This window comes from Anabrus simplex, chromosome 14 (genome assembly GCF_040414725.1).
Source record: "Anabrus simplex isolate iqAnaSimp1 chromosome 14, ASM4041472v1, whole genome shotgun sequence".
Lineage (NCBI taxonomy): Eukaryota > Metazoa > Arthropoda > Insecta > Orthoptera > Tettigoniidae > Anabrus > Anabrus simplex.
Window position 1 is genome coordinate 73,170,460 of NC_090278.1, and position 21,384 is coordinate 73,191,843.

Sequence of the window (21,384 nt, forward strand, 5' to 3'; positions counted from 1 at the left end):
TCCATGTTCTTTCCTTTTAATAGATTTCATTACTACATCCATTACAATAATAAATAGAAGTGGTGACAATGAGCTGCCCTGCTGCACTCCTCTCTTTGTTTCAAACCAGTCCTACAAACCACATCCTACTTGAATACAGCTTCTGTTCCCACTATACAACATTTTCACTTTGTCTATAAGGCTGTCTCGCACTTGAAGTTCTTTCATGCATTGCCAAATTCTTTCCCTTGGTACACTGTCGTATGCTTTATCAATGTCCAAAAATATTAGGAATAAAGGCTTGTTCTTCTCCCAGTATTTTTCCATTAGCATCCTAATTGCAAATATAAGGTCTGTAGTTGACCTTCCTGGTCTGAAACCATACTGCTCTTCTTCCAAAATTGGTTCAGCAATATCTCTGATTCTGGTCTCTATTATATTTTCCAATATTTTCAGGACATGCGACAGTAGTGTGATACCACGGTAATTCGTACATTTTCGTCGGCTTCCTTTCTTGAACAGAGGTACAATGATCCCCATCTTCCAGTCCTCAGGAATAGTATTTTCCTCCCATATCTTGTTGAGCAATCTATAGAGCCATTGGATTCCTGGAACTCCCGCTTCTTTCAGCATATCCGCACTTAGTTCATCTACGCCCACTGCCTTTCCTTTCTTCATGCTCTTGAGCGCATTATCAACCTCAAGCCATGTAATTGGTGGTTCAGTTGTGATTCCTCGACTTGGCTCTCCTCTATCCGTTATGTTTTCTGTATCTCCATTCAGCAGCTTTTCGAAATAGATCTTGAGTTCTTGTTTAATTTCTCCCTCTTCTTGTGCCAGAGTTCCATCATCACGTTCTATTGCTTTTATGGTCTCTTGATCCCTTCGCTTGTTTTTCACTACTCTGTATAGCAATTTCATATTTCCTCTACCTATTGACACGAAAATTTTCGTCTATAATTGCCAGGAAAGCTGGATCTTGAAAGGCTTTTTAGATCCCCTGTAGAATTATCAACAAAATGTAAATATCGCAAGATGAGTTCGTACCTGTCCCTTGCCATAGTTTGAGGGAATATAGGTTTTCCTAAAATGCCATCCCTGTGAAATAGTACTTCAGGGTGGGTTTCTGACCCCATGAGCATTACAAGCCTCAAGAATACGAATTTCCTTCGCATTGCTGCCTTCCACATCCGGACGCATGACCTTGGTTTCAAGGGTGCACCAAGTAGACTTCCGTGTACGTGTTTTGTTTCTCCACGAAGTAGGGCAATCACTTTGTCATTAAGAGATAAGAATTTCATATAGTGTTCATAGTGAACCTTTCAATACTATTAAAATAAATGTATGCATGTTTACCCTCCTATTTAATTAAAATTGGTAAAGTTTCGACAGTACGTTCAGGTCATCATCAGCCGATCGCACTAAGAGCAAAACTAAGCACAGTAAATAAACTGCGAAGTATAAGGAATTCTGTAGGTTACTGATAGTGAAGCACTAAAATGTTTAGGGAGTACTGTGTACTGAATAAATAAGATATAGAGGTAAAAATATTAAGTTTAGATGTGACTGTCAGATGCAGTTTATGAAGAACTATAACAGAATGTTATGAAGAACGTCTAAAACCAAATACACATTTTTATAAGTGGCAGTTTACAAGACACTGCATAATTGTAAGGATCAGCACTGCGTGTCAATCATGCAAAAGTCATGGATCAAGAAAGCTAGTAAGGCATAAGCGTTAAGAGTGCACTGTATGGGAAGAAAACCAGAATCAAATACGTATCCAAATATAGCACTAAGCAAATATCTTGAAACTAAATAGAACATGTCACAAGCTTACAGTCTACATGAACACACACTTAGAATTACGATCTTACAAGATATAATCCATTCGGAGAACTGTAAAATGAGTAAGATGTACACGGGTGAACTTCAGATAATTGCATTTTCTTGGGCAAGTGTTGTTAAATGCTGAAAGTTGCAGTGTAGAGTTTCTCCTGTGTCCTGAAAGGTAATATGTGTCCTCTGCGTGGCTTTCAAGTGCCTAGACCGAGAAGTGAAGACTACCGACGGATGCTTGTAACAGATTTAATTAACACAAATTGTGTTAACCTGTTTAATTCTCTCAGAGCAACCGAGTTTCAACTTATGGAGCGAAACCAACTGACATTGATAACCAAAGCAGACATTCAATCATGACATGCACGTGGATACTGCAAGGAAAATGTACATTTCCCAACCCCATGGAACACCAAAATAAGCAAGAGGGAAAAATGAAATGTGCACAGGAACATGCAGCAAAAGAAGAGGTGTGTGTGTGTGTGTGTGTGTGTGTGTGAGGGTCATCTTATCACCTGGAAGCATGCAACAGAAGTGGAATAAACAAACAAAATGGTGTGTTTGATATCCGAGAGCTGAGCAGACTCAACTTTCAAGGGTCCTATGGTACAAAGATTTTACAGCAGGCATAATTCATTGTATCGATTTGTGCAATGAGAGGCCAACAGACTACATGACAAATACTTGTGTAGAATCACAGTCAAACTGTTTTAAATGTGTCGGAAACGTGACTGAGGAAGTTACATAAACTGCAATAAATTGGAACAGAAAAGGTAGTTCCTATACCAACAGCAAATTGTAGTGTTAACTATTCCATGCAAATCTAACATCCTCGCACTAAAAAAAAACACCCAACCCACGTTTTGCCAACTGACCAGAGTACCGCACATCCAACAGACATGTCAAATTCAAATCCCAGTTAACAACTGCAGCATTTGAACAGTATTAACATGAACGGGTTGCACAGATATTGAGTTTGTGATTGTAATGTACCATGTTGATTGAATTCTGGCATACGAAGGGAAGAATTCAGGGGCCCACGTAAATGGCAGAAGTGTAAACGGTTCAGTGTAAGGAAAGGAACGTTAAATCCTCTTTATCATTTCACTATCAGAGCAAGGCACTGTTCCGTTTACACAGAAAGATAACATTTACTAAATTATATATTTCAATACATGTTAATGTAATTGCAAACAAGTAAAAAGCAACACGTTAGCATCTGTTACTTTGTTAGTGTGTAGCCAAACATGACTTAATTGTATTATAACACTGTACTTCTATTTAACCGTATCAGTATATCTAATGCGTGATCTGCTCCCACCGGATGATGACCTATCAGCCGCTCACAGCTACGGACAACGCACAGCTCAATTAATTTGGTGTACTGCGCATGTCACTTACGAACAGTTCTTGTTGTCGACCACGAATTGCTTAGCCAGTCAGCAAACTGGTTCATGAACGGTCCAAGGTCTGCTGGAACAACCGAATCAAGAGTGTGTGTTTGAGGTTTACTGGAATGCTCTTCCTTACCACACCTGTGTCAGACAGTTTGCAATTTGTTACCTTTCATGTTGGAACAAACCCAGACTCATCCCCACAAAAAAAGTAAAATGCAGGAAGATTTGTTAACTTGCCGTTGCACTTCTTGATAGCACGAAGGCAAAACTTAAACAGTAAGTTTTATCAGCAAGCCAAAATAACTAATTACTGTGTTATATTGATGCACATAGCATTGAGCATAGGCTCCGTACGTATAGCACTGTGCCGCTGCGCGTGGATACCACGAGAACTACCGTATTTCCCAGTATAATCGTCTCACATTTTATACCAAAATTTTCGAAAAAATAGTAGGGTGCGAATATTATACGAAGAATTTTTAATTTGTATTACTCAAAAATTTATTTATAACTAACTTGTATTCGATATAAATTTAAGATGCACGTAATACCCTCGTTTATACATCAAAATAAAATAGTCTAAAACAAAATTCGTAATTATTCGCAACAATTCGGCGAACGTTTCTCCAACCTGAAAATAAGAATTAACGTATTTAAGTTAATTGAGTATTAAAGTTAAAATATTACACTCGCAAAAAATTATTGGTTTGTTGTGAAATATGAACTTACGGGTACAAGGTTTATTCAAAATCTCCAGTGTATCTATCGCAGGTTTCGGTATCAGATGCGCCGTCCTCGCCGCAGTTAATACCAGTATAAGATTCTTCGTTGATCTGCCACACTGCGTCATCTTCGGATCCGTCTAGTGCATTCGAATTCCCAGTCTTTATGAAGCTCTTGGAGACTAGTTCAGGTGGTGTAAGAACCCAACTCTTCATCACCCGCGAGCATAACAAGTCCAAGGGTGGACGCCTGATACTTCCAGCGGCTGTCAACTGCTGATCGCCGCTCATCAACCACTCATTGTAAAATCGACGTAAGTGGTCTTATTAATTTATTAATACATACGTCTAGTGGCTGCAAAGCAGATGTTAGGTCACCAGGAATGACTATCTGCCAGGTCTTATTTTTACTGGAAAGTTGCTTCACTTCGTTGACCTCAGAAACTATCTAAACAAGCAGAGCTGGTTGTTTTAGTAGTGCACCGGGTCTTCTATCCCACACAATTTTAACCCAGTCCAGCATGAGTTCTATGTCTATCCAACCCTTTGGTTGCACTCGTAAATGAATACCACGGTGAAACTGTATATTCTTAGGCATCGTTTTTCTCTTGAAAATGATGTAAGTCGGCAACTTTCTTCCGTCAGCTGTAATGGCAAGCATAGCCATGCATCGCAACTTCTCACTACCGCTGGTTTTCATTAATACACCCCATGATCCTTTTAGCGCAAAAGTGCTGCTCGGAGGCATATCAAAAAAGACTGGAGTCTGATCGGCACTACCGATTTGCGAAAGGAAGTACGAAGTTTCCTTGTACAAACGTATGCGAAATCGGTGAAAATTTCTCCGTGTAATCAGCAGGCAACTTTTGGCTTAACCCTCTTGGAGCCAAGAGCCGATCTAGTCGGCCGCTCCCCATCAGCTGGAAGAGGCCAGAGCTCCGCCTCCACTCTACTACTGTAAAGTGTCAGGCCGTTTTCAGTGGAAATACATGTATTTTAAAATTCGCGTATATCTACCGGTGTATAGCAAATACCGGCATGAAATTTTCTACATATCGACTACGTAGAATAAGAAACCGGTTTGGAGTGATATAAAGAGTCAAAAACGTTTTGTTAAGTTGACGAAAAAGTTTATTTTTAGGAAGAGAAAAATATTTTACGATACAAAAGAATATACGTAATTATGTATAATGTATATCTAAATACAATTCTATGGAATAAATAATTTGAACGAGAAAAATAAAAATTCAAAGATATGTCACTAATAAAAACGACAATTTTACTCACCGATAAAATTCGCGTGTATGTATCGAAGTTTGGCAAATACAAGAAATTTTGTATGTGCGGACAACACATTATTAAAATAATTCTGAATTATTAAATGAGTAAAAATAGTAGTTGATATTATAGTTTTTGTTTTCAGAAAAAATAGTTTCTCGTTTTCGGTTGTAGTATATATTAGAAAAATAATTTTACAATACAACAGAATTTACGAAATTAAGAAATGTACGGCATTAAAGCCGTGATTTGCTTTGACCTACTAAGCGACCGATGCTCAGTTCGGTACCTGCAGTTTACGAGGTGAATCATGGTCAGTGAGACAGATCCGCACAGTAATTATTCTTGGTTTTCCAGACTGGGGTCCTCTCACCCTCAGATATCTTCTCAATTGCAATCACTTATGGTCACTTAGATTGACTGAACCTCGAACCAACCTTCAGGACCAGGCAAAAACTCTTGACCTGGACGGGAATCGAACCCATGACCTCCGGGTGACAGGCAGGCACGCTACCCTTGGCCCGCGGAGACCGGCATTTAGGTAATAATAGAGGACTATATGAGACTATAAGGTTTACCAGAGAGTAAGTGAAAAGTAAATTGAAGTGTGATACGGGCAGAGAATCAGACGGTAGGGCATGTTTAGGTCCAAGAACTTCCTTGAAGGAGACAGGAGGTTGAGGAATGTTGTCGGGTTCATTGGGACAAATTTCCACAAAATGTTCTCCAGAGACATCATCATCATATTCGTTATCATTAGTTTCATCTACCACCATATTCAGAGTAGCTTTAGTGCTGTTCGACACAATTAAACGTCTCTTCTTCAGATGCGGTGATTCCGCGGACGTGTCCGGTATAATTTCGTCGCTACTCTCTGAACTAAATTCCCTATCGCTATCCGATAAATCATCAGCGTTAACTTCGCACTGTTCTAAATACTGCATTAATTTATTGTCATCAATACTTGCTGAAAAATTATCACGTGAACAACATGCCATTTTCCTGTCACAAATCCACTCACTGCAAGGAGCAATCTCTTACAGACCGGTTAGCGGTATTTGTAAACACAGGAAACGACTCTTGTGAAAGGTATAACACCCTCTTAGAACTGCCAAAGCAAGACCATGCACACAATAACGTGTAACCAATTTACTACAGGTTGTAACACAAGTATGCACTTCACTATAGGTTGCCTCAACATTAAGTATATCACAGAATTTTAAGCCGGCCGATGTAATCGGCTCTGGCAACTTCCTACTTAATTGTTAACGACCGACCAGATCGGCTCTGGCAATTTAAAGGCCGGATGCTCGCACTACCGCCTGGCACCAAGAGAGTTAATGTTGGTCTCCTTCGCACTGACAGATTGTGTCGTCGCATGAACCCCTTAATCCACCCACGACTCGCCTTAAACTGAGTTAAGTTGCGTGCTACCTGCCGTCCCTTAATTTGTTATATTTCATATGATACACTGCAGCCATTGCTACGCATTTCATTGAAGTACATAACACTTCTTCGTCAATTATAGGAAACTTCCCTGTTTTAGGACCTCTAAAGGCATGCCTAGAAGGGTTTGTGCTTTTTTGCTTGTTTTTTAATTTCCGCCAGTCACACACCAACTTTACACTCACTAAAAATTTTCTATCTGCAGCTGTTCCCGTGCTGTTCAGCGAAGGAAATTACACTTAGCTTGTAGCCCGCAAAATAGTTTCCATGTTTACCCATAATCGCTTATAACGGCTTTACACGTTTATATGTTTTGCAATATATAATTTTCCGTAATTGTTCACTATTAAAACAAATTCTTTCTACAAACACCCCAAACACAAATTAAAAATTCTCACGCACACATGTCTACAGTAATCACATCAGTCAGAAACAAATAAATGCATCTGTGATCTGTCCATTCCAGAGCAGCCAATACTGGTAGGCAGCAAGGAAGCATGCAGCAATTTATCAGTTGAGCTCGTTGGTTGCAACACACTAGTGCGGTTGCGAAAAGCTCGCAAACCGGAGCACGGAGGTCTTCATACATCGCTCTAGCTAGCGCGGTGTATATCTACTGAAGTTCACAGGTTTCCAAGACGTCAGTAACAAACATCCATTTATTTCAATTTCTTTAAAACATAAGGTAATTAGGTTAATATTTCTTCCCTGTTATTTATGATTTTACATTACATTACTGACGAGTTTATAAAATAAAACTAATACCATTGAATAAGAATTATCTTGAATGCTTGGGTAAAAGTTTTCATCACATGCCCAGACAATATGATGTAGTAGTAAGAAGTCTAGTGATGACAACTTAGCATCGTGAATAATTCGGCTGACCGTGAGCTGAATAATTCCGTGGAAATCTGCATTATCATCTTGTATTTGACTTCGTAAGCAATAACGCAGGATCCGGCCCCATGGTGTAGGAGTAGCGTGCCTGCCTCTTAAATGGAGGCCCCGGGTTCAATACATGGCCGGGTCAGAGAATTTTACCTGCCTCGGAAGGCTGGTTCGAGATCCACTCAACCTACGTGATTACAATAGGGATGTAGGCAGAGAATGTTTGTGCCAGATAACGCTCGTGTACTACTGGGTAAGCGCAAGGCGATGGTCTTATGTTTCTCCCAGTCAGCTGCGAGAAATGTACAGATTGTGACCGAGGTTCCTAAGCTAAAGCCTACTATATATTCTCTAATTTTACTCCAAGAATATATTGATTATTTGTACAGGTATATCCCCTAGTATATTATGGATGATTTTCAACGTTCAAGCGTTAAACAGCTGCAAAATGAGCTACGGACCAGAGGGGCTAAAACTAGCAGGAGGAAGGAAGAATTAGTACAGCGGTAATTACAAAATTCTAATACGCTTTATTATCTAAATAATGAATAGGAGTCCGCATGCCTTTTCCTAAAGATTACAATTACTTGATTATTGTACATTGAGAAATATATAAATATACCTCCATAAGACTTAAATCATAAGTAGAGATTTAAATACGCACTTACTCTACTTGCTTCTAGTCTTCAATTCACGTATTTTTTTTAGGTTGATGGCTTACATGAAACTGCAGATACAGCCTTGTCCACCACCAAAGGCATGTGAATTTCTTCAGTTTCTTAGTACCGCTTCCTTTGAAGAATTGACTATCAGCCATAAGGTGAAGATCACCATCACAAATGTGCATTTGATGGATTATTTTGTATTTAGAAAATCGGAAATAGATGGAGCACCTGTTTCCAACTACAAATCATTGTGTGATGCTGGATACAGACATTTAAGTGAAAAATTTGTTTTGTTTATAAAATGTTTCTTTCAATCTGATGAAATTCTAATATGCAGTGTTGTGAAATCCGAGTACACAAAACATAAGAGCTATAATGTGAAGCTTATTTTAGGAGTACCTGGTGACATTATGGGAGGGGAATGTGAGTGTGTTGCTGGAGCAGGCCCCAAGGCATGTTGTAAGCATATTGCTGCTGTAAGCATACCTACCAACATTACAAAACCGAAAATCAGGAGATTTGGATATGGAAATCAGGAAAAATCAGGAGGAATCAGGAGATACAATTGGTCAAAACTGCTTATTCTACATGTCTTGCGCAATACAGGAGTACTACTGGTACACTAACACCTATTGTCTCAAAACACGACTATTGCTATACGAGGCTACAAGGATAAAAATTACACATCTCTATTCCCTCACAGGAAGTATGTGAGTGAGGTGATCGACCTCTGACAACTCCTCGCGCGATTATGCACAGCACTATGTTATTTTAGTAAGGTAAGGATGTATTCTGCCCGAAGGCAGGTCCGAACCTCCACAGAGGTATGCCTGAGCCGGAGTTTGAGTATGGTAGGGTGGCTAGTTCCTTCCCGCTCCTCCATTCCTTTACCCCAACCCCCACCAACAGCGCGTGGCAACCAATCCAAATCCTGACCACGCCTAATGTTGCTTAACTTCGAAAATCTCATGGGATCCAGTGTTTCAACACGGCTACGGCCGTTGGCTATGTTATTTTTATCAGGTAATACATTAAAATTCGCCAGAATTGTCTCTGAGTGGCTCCTAAAATCTCTAGGAAAGTCACTAGTCACCATCCTTGAAATTCTGGCACTAAATTATTTAAAAAGACCCCAAACCTAGCGACTAATACCTAGAATAGACTAGACTGATGTGAACGAACACGAACATAGTACCTGAGAACGAGAGATTGACAATCGATATACGCGTCGCGATATACAGGTTTCAATAAACATCGCGCATTCGGGAGCATTTTTCGTGCTAATAAAAGCCGATATTCCATTTGAAAGCGGCAGTGAGCGAAGGAATTCCAGCCACTTGCGTACAAAGCTGAAATGCCGAGATTTGAAAACAAATTTTTAAAGTTCACAAACAGAAAAAAAAAGCTAAAATCAGGAGAAACAATAGAATAATCGGGTGGCGGGAAAAATTGTCGAAAACCGGGAGTCTCCCGCCTAAACCGGGAAAGTTGGCAGGTATGTGTAAGCTATGCATCAAAGCACTTCTCCAAGACTGGTGTTATTCAGTGTTCAGAAACATGCACCCAAAATTTACAAACTTTTCACCATCTCCCTTCCAAAAGGTTGAGGCCAGTTAACACTATGAAAGTGGAATGTTTGCCCTTGGAACAAGTTTTCCAGGAACCCTGCAATGATCTTAGGCCATTGTCAGGAGTTAATCAACCTGGATATCAGCAATATGTTGAAGGTGTTGTGACAAGTTCCCAACATAAGCTTTCTTTTTCTTTTGCTCTAATGTCATTCATGACCACCATTATGGTGTGGATCCATGTGCGCCACAAGCTGAAAATCTTGTAAGAGTCAACGATGAGGAAAGGAAGAAAATTGAGGAAAATACTAGACAACAATCCCAGCAAAGTCTATGGTGCAAAGAGAGGAAACATTGTTTGACAACAAGTAATTTTGGGAAAATCTGTCACTCAAAAACTTCTAAAGCCCTAGCAAAATCCTTATTCAAGGGAAGTTTGTTTTGCTCCAGTGATATGAAATGGGGACTTCAAATAGAAGACTCAGCAAGGGACAGATATTCTCAACTAACAGGCCATGTAGTCCAAAAGTGTGGCCTCATTCATCCTACCAGACATTATCTGGCAGCATCTTGTGATGGATTAATTGGACAGGATAGGGTCTTGGAACTTAAAGGGTTGCCAAGTAATAAAAATGAAGCTATTTCAATCAAATGTGTTCCATACTTGGGCCAACTTCGTCCTTCGCTACACTGTGTATTTCTTTATTCTTAATGTCTAATTGTAAATGAATATTCTATATCAGCAAATACACAGAGAAAGTAGTTTTCTTTTACAATACCTCACATTGTGCAATGCCATACAAGTGAACGCCCTATAATCCAGCCTCTAAAGGTAATCAAATAGCCACTTAAGAGAAAAGCTCGGAAACTACATTAGGATTTGCAATATATTAAAAACTAAATTTAATTAATATTATGTGGGAATATTAACATCCATAGTAAATCAATAAGTAAAACATCAAGGCAGTAAGTATGGTGAACACAGGAGTATGCAAGGATATATGTAGGAAGATCATCAGAAAGACTGAGGAAACACACAGATAAAGCATATATTATTTAAATGCAGCAGCAAGCATCCTACTAAATTAATGAAGCAAGGGATTGGACGGAACAGTAAAACTAAGTCTAACATATTAGAAGGCTGGCACACATCACACCCACAAGCAGAAAGCAGCAGTTCCTGGGAAAACCTGCGAGCTCTTCAAGCGAAATGATCTTGCATGCTTCTCACCTGATGTTGCAAAAGTATCCTCCAACCGAGGAGAAAAGCCTTCGGTGATTGAAGGCATTAATATATCTTCACTGGTTGGCTCATCCTTAATTATGTAATCTTCAGAGGGTGGAAGACCGGTAAGGTCAAGATCGTAGCCACCAGAAGGGCAAGGTGCCAGTGAGGAACTCCGATCTCCATCGTTTGCCACTGGAGAAGAATTAGCCGATATTGTAGTCGATGAAGATGGTGAGACGACCGCACCAGCAGTATGTGTAGCACTTGTGGTAGGAATAGAGGATGATTGCGATGAAGTCCCCACCTCATCAGGACACAGGAAGACCTCAATTTCGCCATTCTCGGACTTCATGTACATCTTCAGACCCTGTAATCGAACAATTTTATCATTACTTGATGAATAAGATTTATAAAGGAACTAGAATATTCGCATTAAAATACATTACACTCCACACAAAATAAGTACAAGGAAAGTCCCGTAACTCCATCCCATATCCATCGTAGGTAGGGGGGTCAGCAGCCAACATACGTTAGAATCCCCTGGTAGATAACTTAGTACACGAGATGCAGTATGGGATATATTCCACCCCGTTGAAAGACAAATACTAGTCAGCAATATTCCTTGTGCGTGGTAAAGGTATCTGGTGATATTGCATTATTTTATTTAAGAGCTTTAAACATGTACCACCAGAACAGTTCAATGAGGGAACTTTTTGGGAAAAAGAAATTCGGTTAATTCGCATCAACTAGAATTCATCTACTTGTGAAATTTATTTATTAATGATAAGGTGCGCCTGAAAGGGCATTTAATACATTCTGTTAATTTTCTGTGCGATAAGAGCATAAAGATTTTGTTCGACACTAGCAAACAGCGAAATGATACTGTACACATTTTCGGCCGCATATTGTGCAAATACATTGACCATTTGCTTGATGAAAGTTTTTGTTTACACGTACCGGTAGTTTATGGTGAAACCGATGTATCGCCAGCTTAATAACAGCATGTTTTTGTATTTGTTTCCTTCCGGTCCTATCCCTGTCGTATGACATTTATGCCTACTTTTTTAAATTCGTAAAATAACGAACTTCTTTCAACATGTTACACTGAAATAGAAAAACCAGCTTCTACACCTATGTCAATGTGTGTCCAATAAGGAATGCATTGCACATAACATTTCTGGTGAACAGATGATCAGCATCAGCTGATAGTTTTTTCATAGCGCACTCGACCAGAAATGACCTACCCAAAGAAAAAGGCAAATTTCGACGAAACAGTGAATCAGCAAGAGACTTTTTGGTTGAGTGATTTTATTTCAGTAAACAACTAAGGTAAGAGGCCTGACGTGTAGAAAATAAGCACAGTAAACTGATTCACTGGAGCTAACTGTTCTGCCATCTATTATAATTTGGTGGTTAATTCTTTGGGTTTGGGCCTACATGGAAGAAAAGGAAAAGAAAAAGTGAGAGACTGAAGAGAAGACAGCAAATTCAGCAGATAAATTCAACTGTGCTCCTTAATTGGGCACTATGTAGTGGTAAAAGAAATTCCATTGTGGAAATTTATCTCCCGTATGCAGTTATCAGACTGTGCCTCTTATAAGGGCTTCTGATAATTTCACCTACATACACCCCAGCGTAGGTGGGTAGGGTCTGACACATCCCACTGATGAGTCTAGTGTCAGACCTAAGATGAAACGCTAATTAATAGAACAAAAGCCTTAAAAGCCTTACATCTGATCTGTTTCTGACAATCTACAGTAGAAGTCCGCAAAAGCGAGTACGGCATATAACGAGAACTCCGTTATAGCGACACTATTTCTGTCCCTTCAAAATTACTATATTAAACTGTGTGTCGTCCTTCGGTTACAGCGAGAGAGTTATCACTGACGCATCCGTTATTACGAGCGATTAAGCGCGCGCAAATTTTTCCGTTCCCGTTATTTATGCACCCCAGCGATTATATTGCATGTGATGGATTATCTTCGGTAACGCTTCCCCCCTATGTTTACAAGCGAGTTTTCTCGTCGAAACTCGAAGGGGATGTCGGAGTCGATAAGTAATACCTGTCGACTGCTGTCCGTGAAGAAAATTTGAAATGAAAGAAGACAATTTCGTAATAAATGCGTAAATAACGTGGCCGATAGCAGTTGTTAACTCGTTAAATATAAAGACTGAGATAAACGATCTCTTAATTTTAATGTCACATACGGAAATTTAGTAAGAATGTGATACACCTCAAGATATGGCAGAGTACATCACTGATTTCAGAGGATAGTTCATATCTTCTCACGTCTAGTTAAATTTCGGAAAGGCAATTTACATGTAAATTTTAGCGAGGAGGTTATCATATCTCTACATGTGTTCCAAATATGTTTTCATGATACAGATACGGTTAGGATAGGTGACGCCGTTTGAAAAAGAAAACTGAAGCGTTTGCCATAGAAACCTCAGGAGTGATACTGTATTTCTCCGAATCTAAGACGACGTTTCCTCTCAGAATATCATGCGAAAACTCATGGGTTGTCTTGCATTCGCAGCCTAACAGTAAGTTAATGGATACCACTGGCAACTACCGCGGTAACCACGCTGCTTCTTTTAACACGCGCACAAAACTTGTTGACAGTAAACGACCGCCTCTTTACTAAAACCTGCATCGCTAGCCGCGACAACCAGTTGTACAGTGCCTGTGTGTAACGTCACTGGATCTCGGGAAATAGTGAAGAGAGAATGACGTTCTATTAGCCTCTATAAAAACGTTTCTCAAATCTGCAGAATGGCATCAAAACATGTGAACCTTCGAATTCTTAGACAGGCCGGCTGCTCAGTGTAAGAGTTATAACGCGTCTATTGTACTTGACGCTTAGTAAAATTAAGTTTTATAGACAGCAGGCATATTTTCGTGGTGGATAGTCGTATTGTAAAGATACGTGGAAAAGGTATTGCCGGCAAATTTTCAACAGGTTCTCGTCGATATTATGATGCCAATTTAAGTTAATGGTTATTAAACACTTGGAAATGTAAAGTAATTGTGCAAGAAAATACGGCATAGGCCTAACTAAAGCCAATATTTGGCGTTAGCCTGAAGACAAAGAGCTAAAAAATGCGTACCGTACAAAAAATGCATTCAGTGGTCCGCAACAAGGTTGCTTTAAAGAAGTCGAAGATGAAATTGTGAGGGATGTGCACGAAAATCCCAAGGGCGGAATGGCCATACCGTGGCGCAATAAACTCCTTCGTTGACTTTCAACATCCGTGATTAGGCCTATACAACGCTAGGCGGCCAGCGAGACTTGCGTGTAGCAGTTATATATGACGCTGAGTAAAAGTAACGGTTTTATAGACAGCAAGAATAATTTCCTGATGGATCATCGTATTGTAGAGCCGCATGGAATAGGTATTGCCGGCAAATTTTCAAGGGGTTCTCTTCAGTATTATGCCAATTATAAGTTAATGGTCGTTAAACGCGCGGAAATAAAAGATAATTGTGCAGCCTCAAAAAATACTGCACGACAAAAGCAAATGTTCGGCGTCTAGAAATAGTCCGAAATGCGTAGGCCTACTGTACAACAAAGGCATTCATATGATTTTACAAAATACTTTTTAGCCTGATTTAAATTTTTTGAAGGGAAATTTGAGGTTTGTCTTACATTCCGAGAAATACGGTACTATATTTTTTCAGAATTAAATTAAACATGCACTTTCACGTAGTATCGGATTTCAAAAAATAACAAGTAAGCCGTAGTGTGGATATCGTCTGCGGAAATGCAAGTTTTGAACAAACTGATTGCTGTTTCAAACCGAATTTTAATGTGTATGGGTTTTTTCGACTTTTATACAAAAATTGGATATAACGACAATCCGCTATAGCGAGTACATTTTTCGCTGTTATGAATTCTCGCTATAACGAACTTCTACTGTACGTCGTGACAAGCACTGGATACATCTGGAAAGTTGAGTCACGCATTAGAGAACTTTCAATTCAGAAACTTAGAAAACATTTTTAGTATGGGTATTGTCGTTGGAGATCCGCTATACTGTAGCCAATCACAAGAACATCTGTTGTAAAACCTCCAGAAAATCTATCAAGGAATTTTCAAGTAAATCCACTTTAAAATAAACACATTATCCTATGACGTGTAGGCCTTGACCATATAGAAGATGGGGTTACACAGCAATAGGCAGGCACTCCTTATCAAGGGCCTTCAGGGTCAGACCCTATGTTATTCTGTCCGCTGGAAAGAGCCAAGTGACGTGGTGATTATGAAACGCGACTTGTAAAATCGCGCACCGAAAACTGCACTCAATGTACCTTTTGAACTGCAGAACTTAATAGTTCAACCGAAGTAAGGTATTTAAAAAATGTAATAGATTTGCACATGTTAGAACATGATGTAATATTTAAGTAACTGTGATATTTGAAAGTGTTTGAAATATATCATCGATATAACCCACAGGTATCTTAAATCAATGCTATGCGCAATTTCAACATCTTGGAGTCATATTCGTTAATTAATTCATTAATTTCTATCTTCAAGTACTGAGTGAAGATTATTGGCATATTCCAAACAACGCGTTGTCTGCCCATATAAATTAAAGGCAGTAGGTTGCAAATTTTGGTGACAAGTGATTGAACGTGCCGGGGGACTGTACAACTGAACACTCGTATTAAGCTAAGCCACAAGTGATTACCACGCATCAAGAACGCCACCGACCTCCGAGAAATTCAGGACTTCTAGGTACGATCACGGGTTCGATTCCATAATGAGAGCAAGAGTCCAGTTCCATGGTGACGAGAGTACGAGTTGCCTGGAGAACCAATCGGGAAGACAATCCAGGTGACGGTGGTTCACTGCACCAAAGTGATATGAATTTCAACCTCCCAATATTTTGAATATTCAAAGAACATCTACACTTATTGTAGACTAGCTATTACCCACGGCTTCGCTAGCGAGGATTTCGTAATTTGATAAAAATTAATTACTCATCAGTACGGCACTAAGACATTATCTGAAAATCGCTGAAGTGTAAAAGCTCACGAACAAATTGCATTTCATTTACACCAGAAGCTCTTCGTAAACCCTGTTTTTGGAGTTGCCTTGTGGGGTTAAAAAACCAGGCTATTGGGAGAGCTAAATCTGGAACATGCGACATGGAACCCTACATGTGAGAATCAGTCCTCTTTAAGTCGAAGGGGGGGAAAAAAAAAAAGATGTTTATTTCTAAATGAGATTCCTTATGCCAATAAAGAAAAGTAAACAAACATTTCCAGAACGATATCCAACGAGTTCATCACTACCAACTTCGGAACCATCACCTACCCACAAAATATAGTCATCACTGCCGTCCAAAACATTAGAAATGCAACATTTCCTGAAGCTCTACCGTATGAGGTCTCCAGGGATACGATTCCATGCCGTCAAAATCCATGAACACAGCAGCTGAACTTCTGGGCGCTGAATGCGACCAGTTGGCGTTAGTCTGTGATCACCAGCCACCATCCATTCTATATAGAGCTGTAGCAAAGCTGCTTTAAATGAACGGTTCACGTAGACATCCAACAGCTGTGGCATAGACGTCAACCCCCCCCGACACGGAATGACTGCTAGGTCGGTTTTAGCCACCCTTGATACGTCTCTTCACAGCGTCTCACAGTGGGTAATTTCTAGCATCCAGCCGGCCAAATATAAGATTTTCAACCCTTGTCTTTGGTGCGAATTTTCTGCGAGTCGTGTTTATAAGACTCTTGGGTACAGTAATTAAGTATTGAAAAGTCGCGCTGTCTGATTATCTAATCTCACCGAAGGCCTAAAGTGGCCCTCCTCTGTTAGGGCATCATAATCTGGCGAGGCGAGCGCACAGTTATTATGTGAGGGCTCAGTAAGGACGTCAGAACTAAATATTTCTTTAGCTTGAAATGTGATTACATTAGATGAAGGTATGTATTTTATATAGTATGTAGCATTTTCTGAAAATTACTATATTTTTGTCCGGAATATGCACTTAAAATTCAGGTACAGGAGTGTCCAAGAGCTATCTATATATACAAATTTGAGCTGACTTTCATAATGGATTGCCTTTGATTTCCGCAATGAAAGTATTTTGAGGAGTTATCTATACTTTAGTGAATAGAAAACTGTGACTTTTTGCTAGGACCAGGAGCGACCATGAGAGTAGTTTTTTGCGGAAGCCATGTACTCTGTAACCCGGAGGTCGGTTTTTGAGCTGTTGAGGAACAGCAGGGAATATAAGCAGAACGATGATATTGCGAAAGTTGTAATTGAACTCATAGGCTTTGAAGATTGTTCTAACGATATATTCAAGTCAATAAGGAAGTCTGTCAGTATTTTGTGTGCTAAAATTCGATCACGCTGCACAAAATGTAGTAGAAAAAGGGATAAATTGCTGAAGTACAATAAAAGTTGGTTCGACCAGAGAATCAGCCTTGCAGAAGGAAGTGCATCACAGCAATGTCAAGATGAGCCTGCCAGTACTATAGATCATTCCATGTTAAGAAAACAGTATTGCTCTTATGACAACAGGGTTGCCATATCGAATGGCTTTTCTCAACGCCAGCAGGGGAAAACGGCGGCACATAAATTTGTGAAATTCAATATGCAAGTTCAAGACAAAGGGTTGAAGAAACTAAGCTACAAATTATTTTTATGAACTAAAGGGGACGCGGGGTTTACAGGGGCCACTTTTGGTTTGTACAGAATCAGAGGAAAACTACGGCACATAAACCTCAGCACTAAAAATATAAGGCAAATTGAGAGAGAAAATAGACAAATAATTTTATGGGCTCGAGGAATGGAGGATGTATTTAATTGCATTTAATAAATGTAACCAGACAATAAAAGATAGAAAGAAGACTCAATAAACAAATACTGCAGATGACTATAAAAGATCACAGTATTAATGTTAAAGAAAGAAATCGTACACGTAGGCTTATCGCATAACTCTCACTCAACACAATACAATTACGCACTGATTTAAAGCCTAAAATACACACGTAATAAATACTGTAGATGACTTCGCTACAGAAGTGAGGTGCGAGCAGTTCACAGAGCGGTTGAACACGAGCACACGAGGGCGAAACGCAGGCAACCAAGAATGAGTTAGCTGGAAAATTTATAATGTCCAATAACGGACCATTATATTGGTATTATAAATTTACTCGTTCGGGACAAATATTTTAGGTTCCCTATGGGAATCGACATCTACATCATTTGATGGCCAGGCAGGCATCAATTTTTGAAAATAAGACATAGCTCTCATAGTGCATTGGCACTGCTGGTGGCTTCAAGTAGCCTATGCAGTGGCCTCCACGGTATGCACTAGCCTTGCGTCTTGGGTGGTGTGCTAAGTCCCAACTGACAAGCCTAACTCAGCACATGAGGTCGAAACGCAGGCAACCAAGAATGAGTTAGCTGGAAAATTTATAATGTCCTCCAATAACGGACCATTATATTGGTATTACGCGAAGGAAACTATAGAATTGTACTTACAAAAATACAAATCGTACTACATGCCTGTAACTTTGCACAAACTCTTGGTTCATGGAGAGGAGGTAATTAGGCACTGTATTATACCTATTGGACAATTCTCCGTGGAAGCCCAAGAGACCAGGAATAAATATAACAGGAAACCTTCCTGGAAGGACACAAATACTGACCTTTTCCATAGGGCGCTTATATCATCGTACCCTTAAATATCAGATTAAGGAAATCAGGGAGGAGAAAGTCGATTCCGCTTTCACGAGAAGTGCTCAACTTACTGTCCGAGTCTCCTGTATGTGGTTCTGCCGAAGGAGATAATTACAGTGATGTTAGCGATTCTGGTGTAACTGCAACTAATGACCCAAGTACATGTATTCCTATATCTGTTTTTAAACATTCTAAATAGCATGTCCCACTAATAACATCTATTTAATTTCTTAAAGCTAGAACGAAAAATGATGAAAATTACAACGAATACTAATTCTATTCCTGGCGTAGTAATTTGTCCTTTGTACTAGATTGACCACACAATTATCTCCAATAATAGCAGTTACATACCAAGTTTTATGTAAATCGGCCCATTAGTTTCCGAGATACGATTTTATTCGGCTAGATTCCTGAAATTACGCACTGTGCGCCTGTTGTGTGACCACGGTAACTGTCGAGAACAAGCCAGCACTTTTGTCCATACAATGCACCAGGCAACGTTTCCAGACACACTTTACCCACTCCTCCACAAGAGAACATTCTTCCACCCATATATCCGAGATCTGACAATAATACCAGCAGGTAGATTTTTAGGAAGCGTCTTTCGCTTGAGAACAATGTACGCTTGCAGTTTGGTTCCGTCGGCAAAAATACACAACATTACCGTACACCATTGTTTTTTATTACCATCTGTTCTAATGGTAACACTTTTCCCACCCTCAACATTAAGGGTCGTCCACGGGCATCTCAAAGTAGCCGGGCCAATTTCGGAAAGCAAATATTCATTTTTCTTCCGCAACCGAAATGTGTGACAATTCAACAACAATAACTTTTCATCGTAGGCACTAAGAAGACTCGGTAAAACTGAGGTAGGCCTTCGTACGCTCAACCCATTTCTTTTATAAAAATTACAAACCCATCCTCGACTTGCCTTAGACCCTTTGAGATCTCCAATGCCTTTAGCTGACATTTAGGTTGCCACATCATATCCCAATACCTGCCTTTCTGTCATATTTAGAAAGATTTTTTTTCTTTTTCAATTTCTGGAAACTGTATTCTCATTCTACGAAAAAGCTCTACAATCACCACTAGATGTTAATAGAACCCGTCAATATCTTATTTCCTACCAGCCCCACACCTTGGCTAAGAGGTCAGCATTGAGGGCATCAGTTCAGAGGGTTCCAGGATCGATTACGGGCTGGGTCGGGGGGTCTTAATCGCGTGTGATTAATTCTTCTGGCTCGGGACAGCTTGATTGTCCCAACACTCTCCTCTTCATATTCACACATCACATTACCAACCACAACAGTAACAGGCAATAGTAATTACATCCCTACACATAGGGCTGGCGTCAGGTACGGCATCCAAACGTAAAACAGGGTGAAATCCACATGTGCGACATAGTACGCACACACTCGTGAAACGATAGGTCTGGAAAGAGCAGGGCCTTTTTTTATTCTTCTCATCAACTTACGTGGATTTTCCAAAAGAAGAGTGTAATTTGTTAAAGGATGCTCTAAGTACTAGTTTCCGAGATATATGTATCCTTATGTAAAGAATTCAACTCCTTCCTCACATCTTTTCACCCATGAGATAAAGTTGGAATTCAAGAGGACAAACTGGGGCAAATATTCATTTATAGGAAGGGGAGTTAGGGATTGGAATAACTTACCAAGGGAGATGTTCAATAAATTTCCAATTTCTTTGAAATCATTTAGGAAAAGGCTAGGAAAGCAACAGATAGGGAATCTGCCACCTGGGTGACTGCCCTAAATGCAGATCAGTATTGATTGATTGAACCCTTATGTAGACTTACTGAAAACAAAAATTTGTGTCTATTTTTAAAGGAGGTTCCAAATACCAATTTTCATATCTGTAACATGTTAGGTTTCTGTGATATGTTGCAGATAATTTCGCTGCGGTAGAATCCTAGAGCTGACATACCGATGGTTACGGCAGTTCAATTTCTCTATCCGGTTCCTATAGCAGAGGTACTGTGGTGCCAATATCTCCATAACGGTTGATTTTAGTGCCTTAAAACATGATCTTCGGGCCCTTAGGGCTTGACGAGAATTGTTCTTCGAGTCCAGGGGACTAACTTGACCTTTTCCTCGCCCTTGTACACAAAATCGATATTTCGCCTATATTTTTATATCTACCCACGTGACCCCTCCTCAAATTTGTATGGAAGTAAAATACACCCAATGGTCCTCAGGGATAATGAATATTTACATCGGTAAAAGAATTTTTAGAATGGGTCCAGTAGTTCCTGATATTAGCCATTACATATAAACAAACGTTACCTCCTTATATATTAGTATAGATAGAACATACCCTCCTGCACCATGCCACAGGAAGCACCTCGAGAACTTTAGTTCATAATCTTTTCTAATACCGTATTTACACGAAAAATACCTGCACAATATTTTTTATAAAAAATTGAGGCACGAAATTGGGGTGCGGGTTTTATTTGAGTCAATGATGCATTCCTGCCAACTTTTAGAAATAAAAAAATAGGAAGATTTTTAAATTCTTGGATTTCATCAAGTGTATCGTGCCACGGTCTTGGTAAAAAGAGGACCAGATAAAAGGCATACATATCTACAGTTACAATGCGAATTAACCGTTACATTTAGAATCTTAAACTAAGAAAAAGACGATTGCAAGATAA

General features: G+C 39.6%; 1 protein-coding gene across 8 annotated transcripts in view; it reads right to left on the reverse strand.

Moving 5' to 3' along the window:
* Window positions 1-21,384, reverse strand: part of LOC136885513 (transcription factor E2F3) — a 199,552-nt gene that overhangs the window by 75,481 nt on the left and 102,687 nt on the right. For 7 of the 8 annotated variants that reach the window (XM_067158111.2, XM_067158107.2, XM_067158113.2 and 4 more), the window contains exon 7: window positions 11,014-11,377. In XM_067158111.2, the coding sequence (XP_067014212.2) occupies window positions 11,014-11,377 (364 nt within the window). Of the gene's footprint in view, window positions 1-10,498; window positions 11,378-21,384 lie in introns of those variants that run through there. The other variant, XM_068230244.1, reaches the window with a different exon arrangement.